The sequence below is a fragment of the Convolutriloba macropyga genome, chromosome 15 (assembly GCF_964194025.1).
Source record: "Convolutriloba macropyga chromosome 15, txConMacr16.3, whole genome shotgun sequence".
Lineage (NCBI taxonomy): Eukaryota > Metazoa > Xenacoelomorpha > Acoela > Convolutidae > Convolutriloba > Convolutriloba macropyga.
The window spans coordinates 30799679-30814476 of record NC_134482.1 but is presented as its reverse complement, the minus strand read 5'-3'; the positions used below and the strand labels follow the sequence as shown (position 1 = coordinate 30814476).

General features: G+C 33.0%; 1 protein-coding gene across 2 annotated transcripts in view; it reads left to right on the top strand.

Annotated features, from left to right (window-relative positions):
* The first annotated feature begins 11409 nt into the window (after window positions 1-11409).
* The window catches only part of LOC142353957 (angiotensin-converting enzyme-like), an 82967-nt gene continuing 79578 nt past the window's right edge, over window positions 11410-14798 (top strand). Inside the window, exons 1-2 of one of the 2 annotated variants that reach the window (XM_075406189.1) lie at window positions 11411-11488; window positions 11571-11780. In XM_075406189.1, coding sequence (XP_075262304.1) covers window positions 11613-11780 — 168 coding nt within the window. In that variant the 5' untranslated portion in view covers window positions 11411-11488; window positions 11571-11612. Of the gene's footprint in view, window positions 11781-14798 lie in introns of both variants that reach the window. The other variant, XM_075406190.1, reaches the window with a different exon arrangement.

Sequence of the window (14798 nt, the reverse complement as noted above, 5' to 3'; positions counted from 1 at the left end):
TTTGAAGAGTAATTGAAACAATAGATTTCTAAAGTTGTGCTCAATAGTTGCATCATCGGTAAACAAGTAACAAAATTCACGCTTTTTTGTTACTTTTATCCAAGGTTAATATGAAAAATCAATGCAAATATAGTAAGTCCCATAAAGATGCAACGCAAGCGAACGTCCGAAATATCGGGGCATGCAAATACACTTTGCATTGCTAGATATATGCATGATTTAAATTTCAACTTTCACCTTTGAAACGTTCGATAGCGTTGCAAATTTATGGGACTGACTATACCAGCAAAAGTGAAACAAATATCACGGGGTATACCCCATTAATTCGTGAATCTTTATCTTAAGTTGATACTTTTCGCAAAAAGTTTTTTGGTTTAGCATCTAACCATTTTGAACATTATCTTTTATGCCTGGCAAGAGATTTATATCTCGCAAGAATTGATAAGAAGTTTTAAATGGACGTACTCAGGCTAGGCATTATCTGTTAAAATGTGGTTTTGAAAATAGTACAAGACTGCTAAGATTATTCAAAGAATCTCCAAAATTGGGGTTCTTACTGTTGTCTCCAAGTCTAAATAAGCATAGGGTAATTGCTAGATTATTTTTATAAAATGAGGCGTTTTGCTTGTTTGCAATATCAAAAGAAAATCTCAAAATAACTTATTCCTAAATTTTCAGTGGTAAACTTTGGAGTATCTTTTTCGAAAACAATTATGTATATATGTATATATATATATATATATATATATATATATGTATATATATATATATATATATATATATATATATATATTTATATATATATATATATAAAGAACAGATATATTTTTTCGTTGTATCCGGATATTGATGACAAAGCTCAATTTAAAATGAAGCAAGGAAGCAATTAAATAGAAAAAACAAATAGCAACCAACTACTAGGAAAGTATTTTGATTTAGAGCTTTAAAATTGAGATCAGCTTTACGATAAAAACAACGTCATTTCATCAAAACCTAAAGATCATGTTTAAATTCTTAATATATTTCGCTATTAAAATATTTGAATATTAACCGAATTTTAATAAGTTTTTTTAATATCGTCTGATAACCTGATGAAAACTATCGATAGTGTCTTCATTGGAGAAAACGATTTCATTTGCTCCTCAAAAAAGAAATTAATTTTTGAAAACTTGATCATGATCAGTGAATAAAGTTAAAATGATAAGAGAAAATTATAAGAAGTAAAAATGAAATTTTTTGATAGAATGGGGGTGCTGGAGTATTTTGAGAGCTAACAGAAAAAATAAACATCAGACACCGTATTTTTAGTTCAACTAATAATTAGATTGCTTACTTCTCAATCACATTTTTCTTCAATTCACTGAAAACAAATTAAAAATTTCTTCTTCAACTTCTTGATCTTAAATTTGCTGTTTTTAATGTTTGGATACTTATTTTTTCTGAAAGTGAACAAATGCCTTTGACAATTCTGAATCGTTTCTGTATTGAGTAAATAGAGATTGAAATGACCATTTTGTCACTGAAGGTCAAGAAAAAGTATTAAAAAAGCCTGAACAACGAAAAGGTAGAAAAAGAGGATGATATTTTGGCCTAGAAAATTTGAAAACATAGTTTTATCAAATCAAATTTTTTGCAGTAGTTCTAATCGAAATATTTACTTCTTGATTAGGTCACCAATAGCTTTTGAAAAGACAACTTTTTTGACACTTGCCTCTATGACTTCCTCATTTTTCGTTCTTTGCACCCTTAAATTTCTTCTTTAGTTAAATATTTTTCAGAATATTGATTCGAAAATGGTTGGTCTCATGATTTCCTTAGATATTAACTTCTCGTTTGATGGTTTATTTAGGATTTATATGCAAATTTGGAAAACTTACATAGGTATTTTAACTGTCGCTCTTTTTGTTTACATTATTCTTATTGGAGATTTTCATAACTGGAGTTTCTATGAGAACTCAGGCAGTCATTTTTACGTTTCTTGGATTTTATTGAGCGGGAGAGGCCAGAAAAACTCCAATATTATGTCGCCATAACTAAACCTTTTTTGTTTTTACCATGTGAAAAAAGAATGAATAGGAAGTTTCTTTGCAAAAATAAGAAAAGTTTCCTTGTAGTTAATTGATCTAATTATGTTTCAAAAGAACAAGATTCAAACAATCTTATTCAAAATTGATTGATAAAACATAGTGTCCAGATTGTGAGTCAGACACCTGCGACAATTCTCTACCACCTGACAATAAAATTTGAGTCCGATTTCTTCGGCTGCAACCTTGGAACGCCGGGGCAATCTACAGAACCGAATATCCATAACTTTGTTATTCTTCTAACAAGCTAGTTTCTAGGAAAATTAAATTCTTACTCCAAAACCTTTAACTTAAATTATACCCGGCATCTTGTAACTCTTGCCGAATTAGTTGGAACTCACTGTATGAAGCTCAGCAGAACATGTTGAACATTTCAAATCAAAATGATAGCTTTTTAATCATTTTCATTAGTTAGAGGATGGATCTATTCTGTCCCGAGCGTTCTTTATGACTCGCATTTACAAATTGTATGTCGTTAACTTGAAAAAAGTTTTTGTGTGCGTAAATGTTATTTATCCTCACAAAGGGGGAAGCAGAATAGATGCAGAAGGCTTTGTTTTTTTCGAATACCTCCCATCTTAATTACTTTTGAATTAGTCTTTTCTTAGTGCTAGGATGGCATCATTTTTACGGTCGTGTCAAAAAGTAGTGAACAAGAAACGTACTAAAAGCAACAATATTCCAGGTTTTTTTACAAAAATGTTTTTCCTGGAAAGCAAAGAGATTATCTGAACTGGTTTTTCTCTAAAAAAAATTAGGGAGAAATAAAATAAAAAATAAAATTGCAATTTTTAGAGAAAGTTATTTTTGGCTTATCGAAAGGGATAAAAACCGGAAAACGAAAAATTCAGCCACTTGTATCGAACAACTTTTTTTCATATGAAAATCGTTCATTCATTAAACGCAATTCTTTCAACATAATTGATTTCATGTTGTTTCGGCGCAAAAATTTTCTTACTGTTCAAAAATTAGTTTCTGCTTCTAATCAAATAAAAAAGAGAGCTATCAGTAGTTCATTGTGGTTTCAACCAATATAGTACTTCTCATTCTTTTTGCTGCACCAATCATCAGATGTTTTTTCTTAGTATATCCTCGTAAACGTAACTATAAAAAAGTTGAGCTCGCTGCAAATAATTACGCGTCTTGTGAGTTTTGTTTTTATGCTCTGCTTTTCGTTCCAACTCGTGTTTTTTTGTTCCACCTTACTCATTTTTAGATGTTCTTTATCAAAGTTTTATTTAAAAATGGTTTTCTTAAATTTAAACTAATTTTGTGCTGCTAAAGACGAACCGCGATTGTTTGAATTTTAACTAAAATCTTGATCTAATTCAAACAAAATCAACTCTTAAAAATGAGAATTGCCAGGATTTATTAAAGGGTTCACTCGACCAGATTGTTCCAGGAAAAATTCTTTTTTGTCATTTTTAGACGCAAGGGAGATTCCCCAGTGAAATGAAACTTGATACACCACTTTTGAGTCAATTTTAAATAGGCAATTTTCAAAATTTATTGGATTTTTGTAGTTGTTTAACGGTTATGTGAGGTTGTTTATGCATGCAATTTAACTTTTATGGTCATCAATCAGGCAAGTGAATTTTTTCCAGTCCTGGTAACATTAGTTATTTCATCACTTCTCTAGTTCGACATATGAAAAGGACATGTTCGAATTTTTTCTTAAATTAAAAACGACGATACCTAATCTCTCGCGGGATTATAAAACGACGATATCGAATCTACCTTGTTTTAAGAAAAAGCAACGAAGAGTCTCTCTCACGTTAAAAAAGGTGATACTGAATTTCTCTTCTGCTTTAACAATGACAATACCGAATCTCTCTTACGTTTAAGAAAATGCCGAAGAAACTGAATTTCTCTTATTTTGAATAACAGCGATAGCGAATCTATCTCACGTTTAAAAAATTAGGATAACAGATCTCTCTTATGTTAAACACCGAAAAAAAACGACGAAAGGACCGTAAAAATCTTTTGGCTCGAAAAGAATGAACAGTGCCGAAAATAACTTAGTTTAAAAACCGACAATTTTTGACTAGGGAATGCGTCTCTGATCAAATAGGTTTGGACCAAATTGTAAATCTGTCAATTTTGATACCTTAGTTTTGAGAGAAAGAGTTCAAGAAAATCTGAATTTTATCATTGGATATTGTGTCCATGTTGGCTTTTGGTTTTCAGCTTGTCTGCATTTGAGCATCTCGTCCGCAATTATGCAATAGATCCAAATTGAGGCTGCTTTTGGATAAGCCTGTTTTCAAGAGCTGTCGCCACGCTATGCGCAGTGCTCAGTGGTCGTCAATTTTGTCTGCTCCTTTTGCGTTGCATTTTCCTAGATACGTTCCTGTTTCCAATTGTGGTCTTGGGTCTGATAGAGGTTCGTTTTGTATCTGGTCTCCTAAGACTCGCATTTACAAATTGTATGTCGTTAACTTGAAAGAAGTTTTTGTGTGCGTAAATGTTATTTATCCTCACAAAGGGGGAAGCAGAATAGATGCAGAAGGCTTTGTTTTTTTTAAATACCTCCCATCTTCATTACTTTTGAATTAGTCTTTTCTTAGTGCTAGGATGGCATCATTTTTACGGTCGTGTCAAAAAGTAGTGAACAAGAAACGTACTAAAAGCAACAATATTCCAGGTTTTTTTACAAAAATGTTTTTCCTGGAAAGCAAAGAGATTATCTGAACTGGTTTTTCTCTAAAAAAAATTAGGGAGAAATAAAATAAAAAATAAAATTGCAATTTTTAGAGAAAGTTATTTTTGGCTTATCGAAAGGGTTAAAAACCGGAAAACGAAAAATTCAGCCACTTGTATCGAACAACTTTTTTTCATATGAAAATCGTTCATTCATTAAACGCAATTCTTTCAACATAATTGATTTCATGTTGTTTCGGCGCAAAAATTTTCTTACTGTTCAAAAATTAGTTTCTGCTTCTAATCAAATAAAAAAGTAAATCAAAGTAAATCTGTCAATTTTGATACCTTAGTTTTGAGAGAAAGAGTTCAAGAAAATCTGAATTTTATCATTGGATATTGTGTCCATGTTGGCTTTTGGTTTTCAGCTCGTCTTCATTTGAGCATCTCGTCCGCAATTATGCAATAGATCCAAATTGAGGCTGCTTTTGGATAAGCCTGTTTTCAAGAGCTGTCGCCACGCTATGCGCAGTGCTCAGTGGTCGTCAATTTTGTCTGCTCCTTTTGCGTTGCACTTTCCTAGATACGTTCCTGTTTCCAATTGTGGTCTTGGGTCTGATAGAGGTTCGTTTTGTATCTGGTCTCCTAATTTCTTGAGGAATGTGTCTGCGAGGAATTTCTAAGTCAAAGTTTTCTTTAGACTTTCTTGCAACTTTCTCGGATTTTTTTATCTGTTTTTCACTTTTCCCAAATTACGAGAGGTTTGGTTGTAGGCGTTCCAAAAAGGCTGTTTTGCCAATTTCTCTGTGACGTAAGCTAATATCGCGACATGAAATCTAACCTCAAAGTAATGCTCATCTATTAATCTGGAACCAATAGGGAAAAATCTGGATCAAACCATAATCTAAGAAAAATATGAGTGAGAGGAAAACTGTAGATAAGAATTAAAAATATTAATTGTTTAACAGAATAATAAGATCAATTAAAAGTTAGGCGTAATTAATTTGCGTTACAGCAAATTCAGTAAAATCAAAGTAGATCAAAATGCCAAACGGAACCATCGGGGGTCAACACAGCAAATTATTGTGAAGATTGTACCCAAAAATAAGGTTCTCGGAATTCCACAATTTCAGTTAGACTCGTGCCACTGGATAAATCACGTTTATATCAGCCAAATTAGGTTATAGATTATTGGAAGCACGAAATCTCAAATAATTTTTTGAAAACTAAATCACAGCTTCGGTACAGATTCGGTCTATTTACAGACATCACAATAACGTCCATTAGAATGTATTGTTTTGGATTAGAAGATGGAAAACCAGAAGCCAGGGGAGCTAGTATCATACCCATTAGGTGTACAGAATTAAAAAGAAATATTTTTTTTGGGCAGATTAGTTCATAGGCAACATTTAGTTTTCATCTCTTTTAAAAACGTTTTAAAAAATCTTTTTTTAGTATTCTGCATGCAGAACGGACACCTAGCAGCCAAAGTGAACTCATTAGCAACAATTTCTTCAGCTTTTACATTTCTCCTCTCGACAAATGTGCAGATGGGGTCAGCGAAGAAGTGCCGACAGAGATGGCATTCCTAAAGCGGCGGTATATGATGTTTAAGTATAGTCCTAGTTTCTTCTTTCTGGTGGCTGAAGTTCAATCAAATTTTAAGGTACATGCTCCACGCCCTTTTTTCCGACACGAAAAATCAATAAAGTAGAAAATTGTGAAACCCAATTTAAAATCTGCAAAGTTTATCGCAAATTTATCTTTGTTAGATTTTCAAGCCGTTTGAAGTTCGAAAAAATTTACAAAGTCAGAAAATTTGAACAACGTATTAGACAGTTCTTTATCGCTTTCTATTGGTGTTTTGATAACAATGTATAGTTTACTGACGAGTAACAGAAGAGCAATTTTTTTAGTGATAATCTTGATTTTGCCTTCTATTCTGTGTACAGAGCCCAGGGAGCAAGGCTGGCCGAAATCAACGTGCAAGAATTTGGTTAGGACACCAAATTTTGAGAAATTTTGCAAATTCCTGAAAATTTATTTAAAAAGTAACAAAAAATGTGGCGTCTGTTTAATTGCACCGGACAGCATTAGGCCACAGCGGCCTCTTCTCAGCTGCAATTTTTGTTACTCCCTCAAACCCCAACTGTGCTTTCCATGAACAACACTGCTCTTTTTTAGTGACTATGGGCACTTCCTAGTTCTAAAACAAAGTTCATTTAAACCTATGTGTAATATCAGTACTTTGTCCCGATCCTAAACATACTAGCACGTATAAAATTCAAAGACTGATTCGAGGTTTTGGGGGTGCATAGTGAGCTCCTCTTTTCATTGAAACCAAAACTAAGTAGAAACTGTTCGCTGAGGAAAAATAGTAGTGAAAATTTTGCTTTCGAAAAAAAATTTTGCACATTAATAGTTTGTAGAGAACTTTTATCTTTTTAGAGAGCAACGAAGTGCTATACTGCAGCCGATAGATTACCCTAGTTGAAAAATTGTTTATAATTTACAAAAGTATGTGAAAAAGTTAATAGAAATTGCATCTAAGAGTCATTAAATCTATAAACATCTGTACTGAACTCCACGTGTGAATCAGCACTGGGCAACTGTAAATGCAAGTCCCCCATGTAATATAATTTGCTCGCTTTCTCGCTTGAAAACTGCTTCTTTCGAGGGTATATTAAAGACAAATTTTTTATTGTCCTGGTGGCGCAGTGAGGAGAACAAACGTGTATGGAGAGTGAGACAGTGGGTTCGACCCCAGTACGGAAGTTTATTTTTGCACTTGGCCTAAATCTGACAATTGTAAAATCAGTATGAACGCACGTCTGGCACGTACAGAAATTGACATGAATCAGTGTACTAATCAGCACTGATAAAGAATTGCATTAAGACGTGCCCAGTACTGATTCTTACTTGTAGTTCGGTGCGGGTATTTTTATAATTCTTAAAAGTCTTCGTATTTTAGTAACTGAAATGTTTTAACCTCGTGCAGTATTTTTTGTTCAATTATTAAATATTCAAAATTGAGGCCATTCATAAATTAATTCCAGCTAAAAAGGAACTCGTCATTTCACAATGGGTATGTAAACATGCTAAAAAAAACGAAGGCGTCTTCACCTAATCAAGTATAAGATGATTTTTGTCGAAAATTAGAAATTCAAGTAATTTGTTCGAAATTAAAACACAATTGAAGTTAATTCTTTTTAATGGACTTTAGATTCATACCATGCGTTTTTTCCTTTAGATTCATACCATGACAACAGCTATGTGGATAGAGTTCTCCAAAAAAAATAGTACTCTTCAGAAAAAAACTGTTTAAAGTGAGCTATTGGAGAACTCAGGAATATTTATCAATTCTCTAATCATATCTGAGATCATGTTTTGAAATTGTCATTTTTTTAATCTGAGAGCTTACTTCTTTTAAACGTCCTTAAGTATCATACTTTTTTGAAATCAATAATGTGTTGTGCTCTTGTTTCAGGTAAAGAAAAGCACTGAAATGAATGCGATAGAAAGAAGGATTTAATGTGCAGTTTAACTGGTTATTAATAGTGAATGTCAGATTATTAGAATTTTCGCAAAAGAAAATTGCAGAGTAGTGAAGATGACTTGATACCAATGATTTTTAACAAAAGATTCTGATACGAATGAAATTTTAAAAAAGAATCTACGTTTTCTCAGGTATGATAACTTTCAATTTATCAATTATTTTAATACCCGAAGTCACTTTCTTAAGATATTTTTATCATGGTTTAATAGTCCAGATCAAGGTTTTTGTTTTTCCTCGCTTGTGACGCAGACCGTTTTCGAACGCACACAGGTGTGTTAAAAAATAACCGGCTGAGGATTCTTGTTTATCGAGCAGCATAATCGAGCACGTACTTAACGTTGCGCAACAATAACGCACCAGGTAGTTCAGGTTGAGCCAAGGTCAGCACCATGGGCTTTATTGGTCTTCCTGGGTATTTTCATAGACAAAAATGGTCTAGGTGGTTAATCTCATAAGGATTTTTGAGCGAGGACCTCATCCTAGATTAAAATCAAGTTTTTCATCTTGAAATTTGACAGTTTTTGATTCATGAATTTCTCTGTTCAATCCGTTTCTATTGATTAGTTTCATCAGTTAATTTTGCGAAAAGACGATAAAAGATGTTTTATTTGCGTTTAATTTAGGCACACGCAATTCAAAAAAGTAAATTATTTCTGAGGATTGTTTCGATTTTGTTTTTGCTAACAATCAAATTTTGCGATGACGTTAAGTTAAAAGTGTTATCTGCCTATTGAGCAATATTACATTTAGCCCCAGTATTATCAAAAAAAAATTAAAAAGAGTGGTCTTACCTGTGGTACAACCTGTTATAACTTTTTGTTCACTTAAAGAAATCTCTGCTTTGAAAATAACTCACCACTTTACTATAACAATTTGGTGCTATGCTACCCGGGTCGAAGTTTTTGTTTAAATTTTTGTAAGAAATGCGATGAATCCGGTGAGTTTTTGTAGGAAATGCGGTGATTGAGGTGAATGCGGTGAAAGTAAATATTTCACCGCATTTCTTAAAAATTCACCGCATTCCTTACAAAAAAATTCACAGCGTCAACTTTTGTGGCAAATTAATGTAAGAAATGCGGTGAAAGCGGTGGATGCGGGGAAAAAAAGTTCACCGCATTTCTTACAAAAATTTACCGCAATATTCATCGCATTTCTTTAAAAAAAATCACCGCATTTGTTTTCCAGCGTTTACTCTAGTTACTGATAGATTACCCTAGTTAAAAAATAATTTATAATTTACGAAAAGTATGTCGAATAGTTATTAAAAATTAAATCCAATAATGATTAAATCTATAAACACCCATACCGAACTCACGTGTGAATCAGTACTGAGCAATTGTTAATCCCAGTCCCCCTGTAATATAATTTGCTCGCTTTCTCGCTTGAAAATTGCTTCCTGCATGTGAATATTAACGACGTAAAAAGACAAATTTTCAATAGTCCTTGTGGGGCAGTAAGGAGAGCAAACGTGTATGGAGAGTGAGAACGTGGGTTGGACCCGAGTACGGAACTTTATTTTTGCACTTGGCCTAAGTCTGACAATTGTAATATCAGTATTAACGTACGTCTGGCACAAAAAGAAATTGACATGAACCAGTGTATTAATGAGCACTGAAAAAGAATTGCCTTTAAAGGTGCCCAGTACTGATTCTTAATTGTAGTTCGGTACGGGTATAGTTCTGAACAGTTTTCGTATTTTTGTAACTGAATTTTTTTAACCTCGTGCAGTATTTTTTTGTTTAGTTATTGAATATTCAAAATTGGAGGCCATCCATAAATTAATTCCAGCTAAAAAGGAACTCGTCATTTCACAATCGGTATGTAAACATGCTAACAAATACGAAGGCGTCTTCACCTAATCAAGTATAAGATGATTTTTGTCGAAAATTAGAAATTCAAGTAATTTGTTCGAAATTAAAACACAATTGAAGTTAATTCTTTTTAATGGACTTTAGATTCATACCATGCGTTTTCTCCATTAGATTCTTACCATGAGAATAGCTCTGTGGATAGAGTTCTCCAAAAAAATAGTACTCTTCAGAAAAAAAGTGTTTAAAGTGAGCTATTGGAGAACTCAGGAATATTTATCAATTCTCTAATGATATCTGAAATCATGTTTTGAAATTGTCATTTTTTAGAAATCTGAGAGCTTACTTCTTTTAAACGTCCATAAGTATCATACTTTTTTGAAATCAATAATGTGTTGTGCTTTTGTTTCAGCTAAAAAAAGCATTGAAATGTATGCGATAGAAAGAAGGTTTTATTGTGCAGTTTGACTGGTTATTAATAGTGAATGTCAGATTATTGGAATTTTTACAAAAGACAATTACAGTATAGTGAAGATGAGTTGATACCAATGAATTTTTTAAAAAGGAATCTGAAACCAATGAATTTCAAGAAAAAAAGAATCTATGTTTTCTCAGCTATGATAACTTTCAATTTATCAATTATTTTAATACCCCAGGTCACTTTCTTAAGAACGTTGCATCATTATATAATAGTCCAGGTCACGTTTTTCGTTTTTCCTCGCTTATGACGCAGACCATTTTTGAACGCACACAGGTGTGTTAAAAAATAGACGGTTGAGGTTTCTTGTATATCGAGCAGCATAAACGAGCTCGTACTTAAGGTCACGCAACAATAACGTACCAGGTACTTAAGGTCGAGCCAAAGTCAGCACCATGGGCATTATTGGTCTGCCTGGATATTTTCATAGGCAAAAATGGTCTAGATGATTATTCTCATAAGTATTTTTGAACGAGGACCTCATACTAGATTGCAATCAAGTTGTACATCTTGATATTTGACAGTTTCCTATTCACGAATTTCTGTTTATTCCGTTTCTATTGATAATTTTAATCTGTTTTTTTTTGCGAAAAGACAATAAAAGACGTTTTACTTTCGTTTAATTTAAGCACACGGAAATTCCAAAAAGTAAATTATTTCTGAGGTTTGTTTCGATATTGTTTTTGCTAACAATCAAATTTTATAATGACGTTAAGTTAAGAGTGTTTATTGAGCAATATTACATTTAGCCACATAATAATCAAAAAATATCAACAAAGAGTGGTCCTATCTTGTGGTACACCATGTTATAACTTTTTTGTTCACTAAAACAAATCTCTGCTTTGAAAATAACTCGCCACTTTATTATAACAATTCGCTGCTTTGCTACGAATAATACAAATACAAATATTAATACATTAATGTTAGTTCGAATATTATTAATGAATACTTCAAGTTCAACTCTTATACGGGTGCACGTCAATTAACGAGATGCTGTTTCGCAGGATGAGATCAAGTCAATAGACTGGGATGGGATTGTTTTAAATATGACGTCATCAGTGGGAAAAAAGGATTCACGTCTCCTCTCTCTGATCTGTCCTGAGAAACAAGTGAACTGGAATGAAATCATCACTTGTGACCTGCAGACTATAAAAGATTTCATTGATGTCGTCGAAGCATGCTACCTCGGATATAAGTTTGTTCAAAACAATCTGGTTAGTAATTTTTTCGCATCAATAAATTAGTGTTTTACAATGTCAAGGTAGGATGTTAAAATGAAGTCTGATAGTTTCCATTCAGTGGGGTGGGTACTGCGGTCAATCACTGATCAGAGTTACTCAAACACCCAAAATACGTTACCTTATCCCAAAGAACAAAAATCATACTAATACCTTTGGAAATTGTGAAACTCTTTGATAAAAATGAGGCGATTCCGATGAATGCCCTGAAAAAGATGATCGCTTTTCATTGCAAATCTTACAAACAAATGTTGTAGGAATAATTACAAAAAACAGTGCCCTCTTTTTTGAAAATGGCAATGAAACTGGAGGAGGATCTGGGATCGTTTTAAACACAAACAAGCTTAATCATAAAAGAATCATGACTAATCAACGGAAGTTTCTCCAATTAATTTATATCTGACATTCGGCTAACTCGAAATCAGAGCAACGCGGTTGCTTCTATTCAGATTCTTCTAAGTGGGATTCTGCTGGGCCGGGTTTTCTTCTAAAAGCCAAAACAGGAATTTTTTCTGCAAATCGCTTAAATTATGTAATAATGGCGATTCAATCGTCGTTTAAATGAGAGGCCTTCTTTTTTTCTAATACTGCAATACGACGTTTTAAAGGTTCCGGAGATTGATGGCAGAGCAAATCAGCGCTGAATCAGTCTTGAGACATTCTGTTTTTCTGGATGGCCAGTACTCTGTTCATGTCAAAATTTAAACTGAATAGTCTTAGTTTTTGAAAAATTGACTGCATGAAAAATTCACTGCATTTAATTTTGGGGTATGAGTAAGTTCCAGACAATACAGGACAAACTGTGCCTATGCGAACTCAAAGAATTCAATATAATGATAATGAGGAAAAACTGCGCATGGAGAAAATTAAAATAATCTGGAGATGCTATGTTTCAGAAGTGATTTAGTTTTTATCTGACAGATCTGACATATAAAGATTCAAACAAATTTTTCTTTGAAATCTATAGTTGGTTTTGCTGTTCTTGTTTAACAAACCTCACATTTCAAAACTTTTACTCTGTTTGTGTGTCTTAATATTGTTTTAAAACTTTTAAATAACGTAAATGAGATGCGAAGAAGAAGTTATGTTCAGTTGGCAAGTCAAACTGGGTTCTAATTGCTCTACAAATTTAAATTTGTAACAAAATGAATTGTAGAAAGAGAAAGACAAGTTACATTTATTGATTTTAAAAAGATCTCTAGAAATTGAATTTCTCAAAGAAACTTTCAACGAGCTATCAAGTTTCCGGGCTTGCAGCATTAAAAACTGTCAGCAGAAATTTAAATATTGAGCCGTCGTAGCGGTTAGAGAAACTCCATTAGTCTACTGGACAATACTAAAGGAGAGCGAAATTGAGCAAATCGGCACTCGAATGTAATTAGAGATCACAGAAATATATTTTTATATGTGTGTTTTTTATCTCCACAAAATCGTAAGTGTTGTGCGCAGTTCGTCGTAGAGCTCTTATTCAATCGTGTAAGCACACATTGTCAATTGGAAAATACTTTGTGTTAGAACAATGGAATATATTGTGGAGCAAACACACGGAGAAAACAAATTCTAATCGAGAGTCAAACAAAAACTGATTACGATGAAAAGAATAGCAAAACAAAGATAATTTAGTATTCTTAGAGAAGATTATTGCCCTCGCACAATATTCAAACCATTCTGGAATCATTGTTCGCTTGTTCAGTTGCTGCACAGAGGCATTCAAATTGTGCGAGAGCTCCGATCATATGCGGCTGCGAAAAAGCTGTAAAGCAGTTCATCTAAGAACTGAAATCTATATCTACAACTGTAGTTTCTCAAGTGTTCCAACGGTTAAAAATTTTTCATATCGGGTTTTTTTTCTGAAAATGAAAGCAGGAACAAAAAATTTCAAAGCAAAGATCACAAGAAGAGTAAAATTAGGTACAAAAACAAGATAAAACAATTATAAACCACAAAACCAATTGCAGTTTTTGAAAGTAGGATGTTGAAAAAACTTTATGAAGACAATGTGCGCGTTTTTGTTCGTCTAGAAAGATTAGCAACCTGAAGTTTAAAGGAACTAATTGTGCAGTCTGCGATATTAGTTGAGGCGACTGAAACTTTTGAGTTAAACAACGGCTAGCAAAGAGCTGCACCACATTAACGCGTAAGATTGTACAGGACTGGCTGCTAAACAGAGAGATTTACCAAAATTAAACAACCTAATGTTTAGTCAGATTTTTGTGGCTGAAAATGTTGGTGATTTTAGATTTTCTACTTACTTGTCGAAAAATGTTCTAGAACAGACAATCTCTTAGAACATCGTACAGCAAATAAAGTAAAAAATTTCACTGAAAATGTATCACTCTTATAAAAAATTGATCGGAAATTGGTGCCAGCGGCCCAAATTTAGGCTGAAATTTTTTGATAGCGGCCAGAAGAGTGACTGAATTTTTGCGGCACGATGAAATATACAAAAGATCTGACATATAAAGAATCATAGAAATTTTTCTTTGAAGTTTATTGTTGGTTTTGCTGTTCTTGTTTAGCAAATCTCACATTGCAAATCCTTTACTCTGTAGGTGTGTCTTAATTTTGTATTAAAACTTTGAAATAACGAAAATTAGTTGCGAAGAAGAAGTTATGTTTAGTTGGCAAGTCAAACTGTGTTCTAATTTCTGCACAAAGGTAAATTTGTAACAAAATGGATTGTAGAAAGAGAAAGACAATTTACATTCATTGATTTTTAAAAAAATCTCTAGAAGTCGAATTTTTCAAAAAAATTTTCAACGAGCTAACAAGTTTCTGGGCTTGCAGCATTAAAAACTGTCGGCAAAAATTTAAATTTTGAATCGTCGTAGTGGTCAGAGAATTTCCTCCATTAGTCTACTGGACAACACTAGAGGAGAGAGAAATCGAGCAAATCGGCACTCGAATGTAATTACAAATCACAGAAATATATTTATATATGTGTTCTTTATCACCACACCATCGTTAACTATACTTAAAACTGCGCGACTTTCG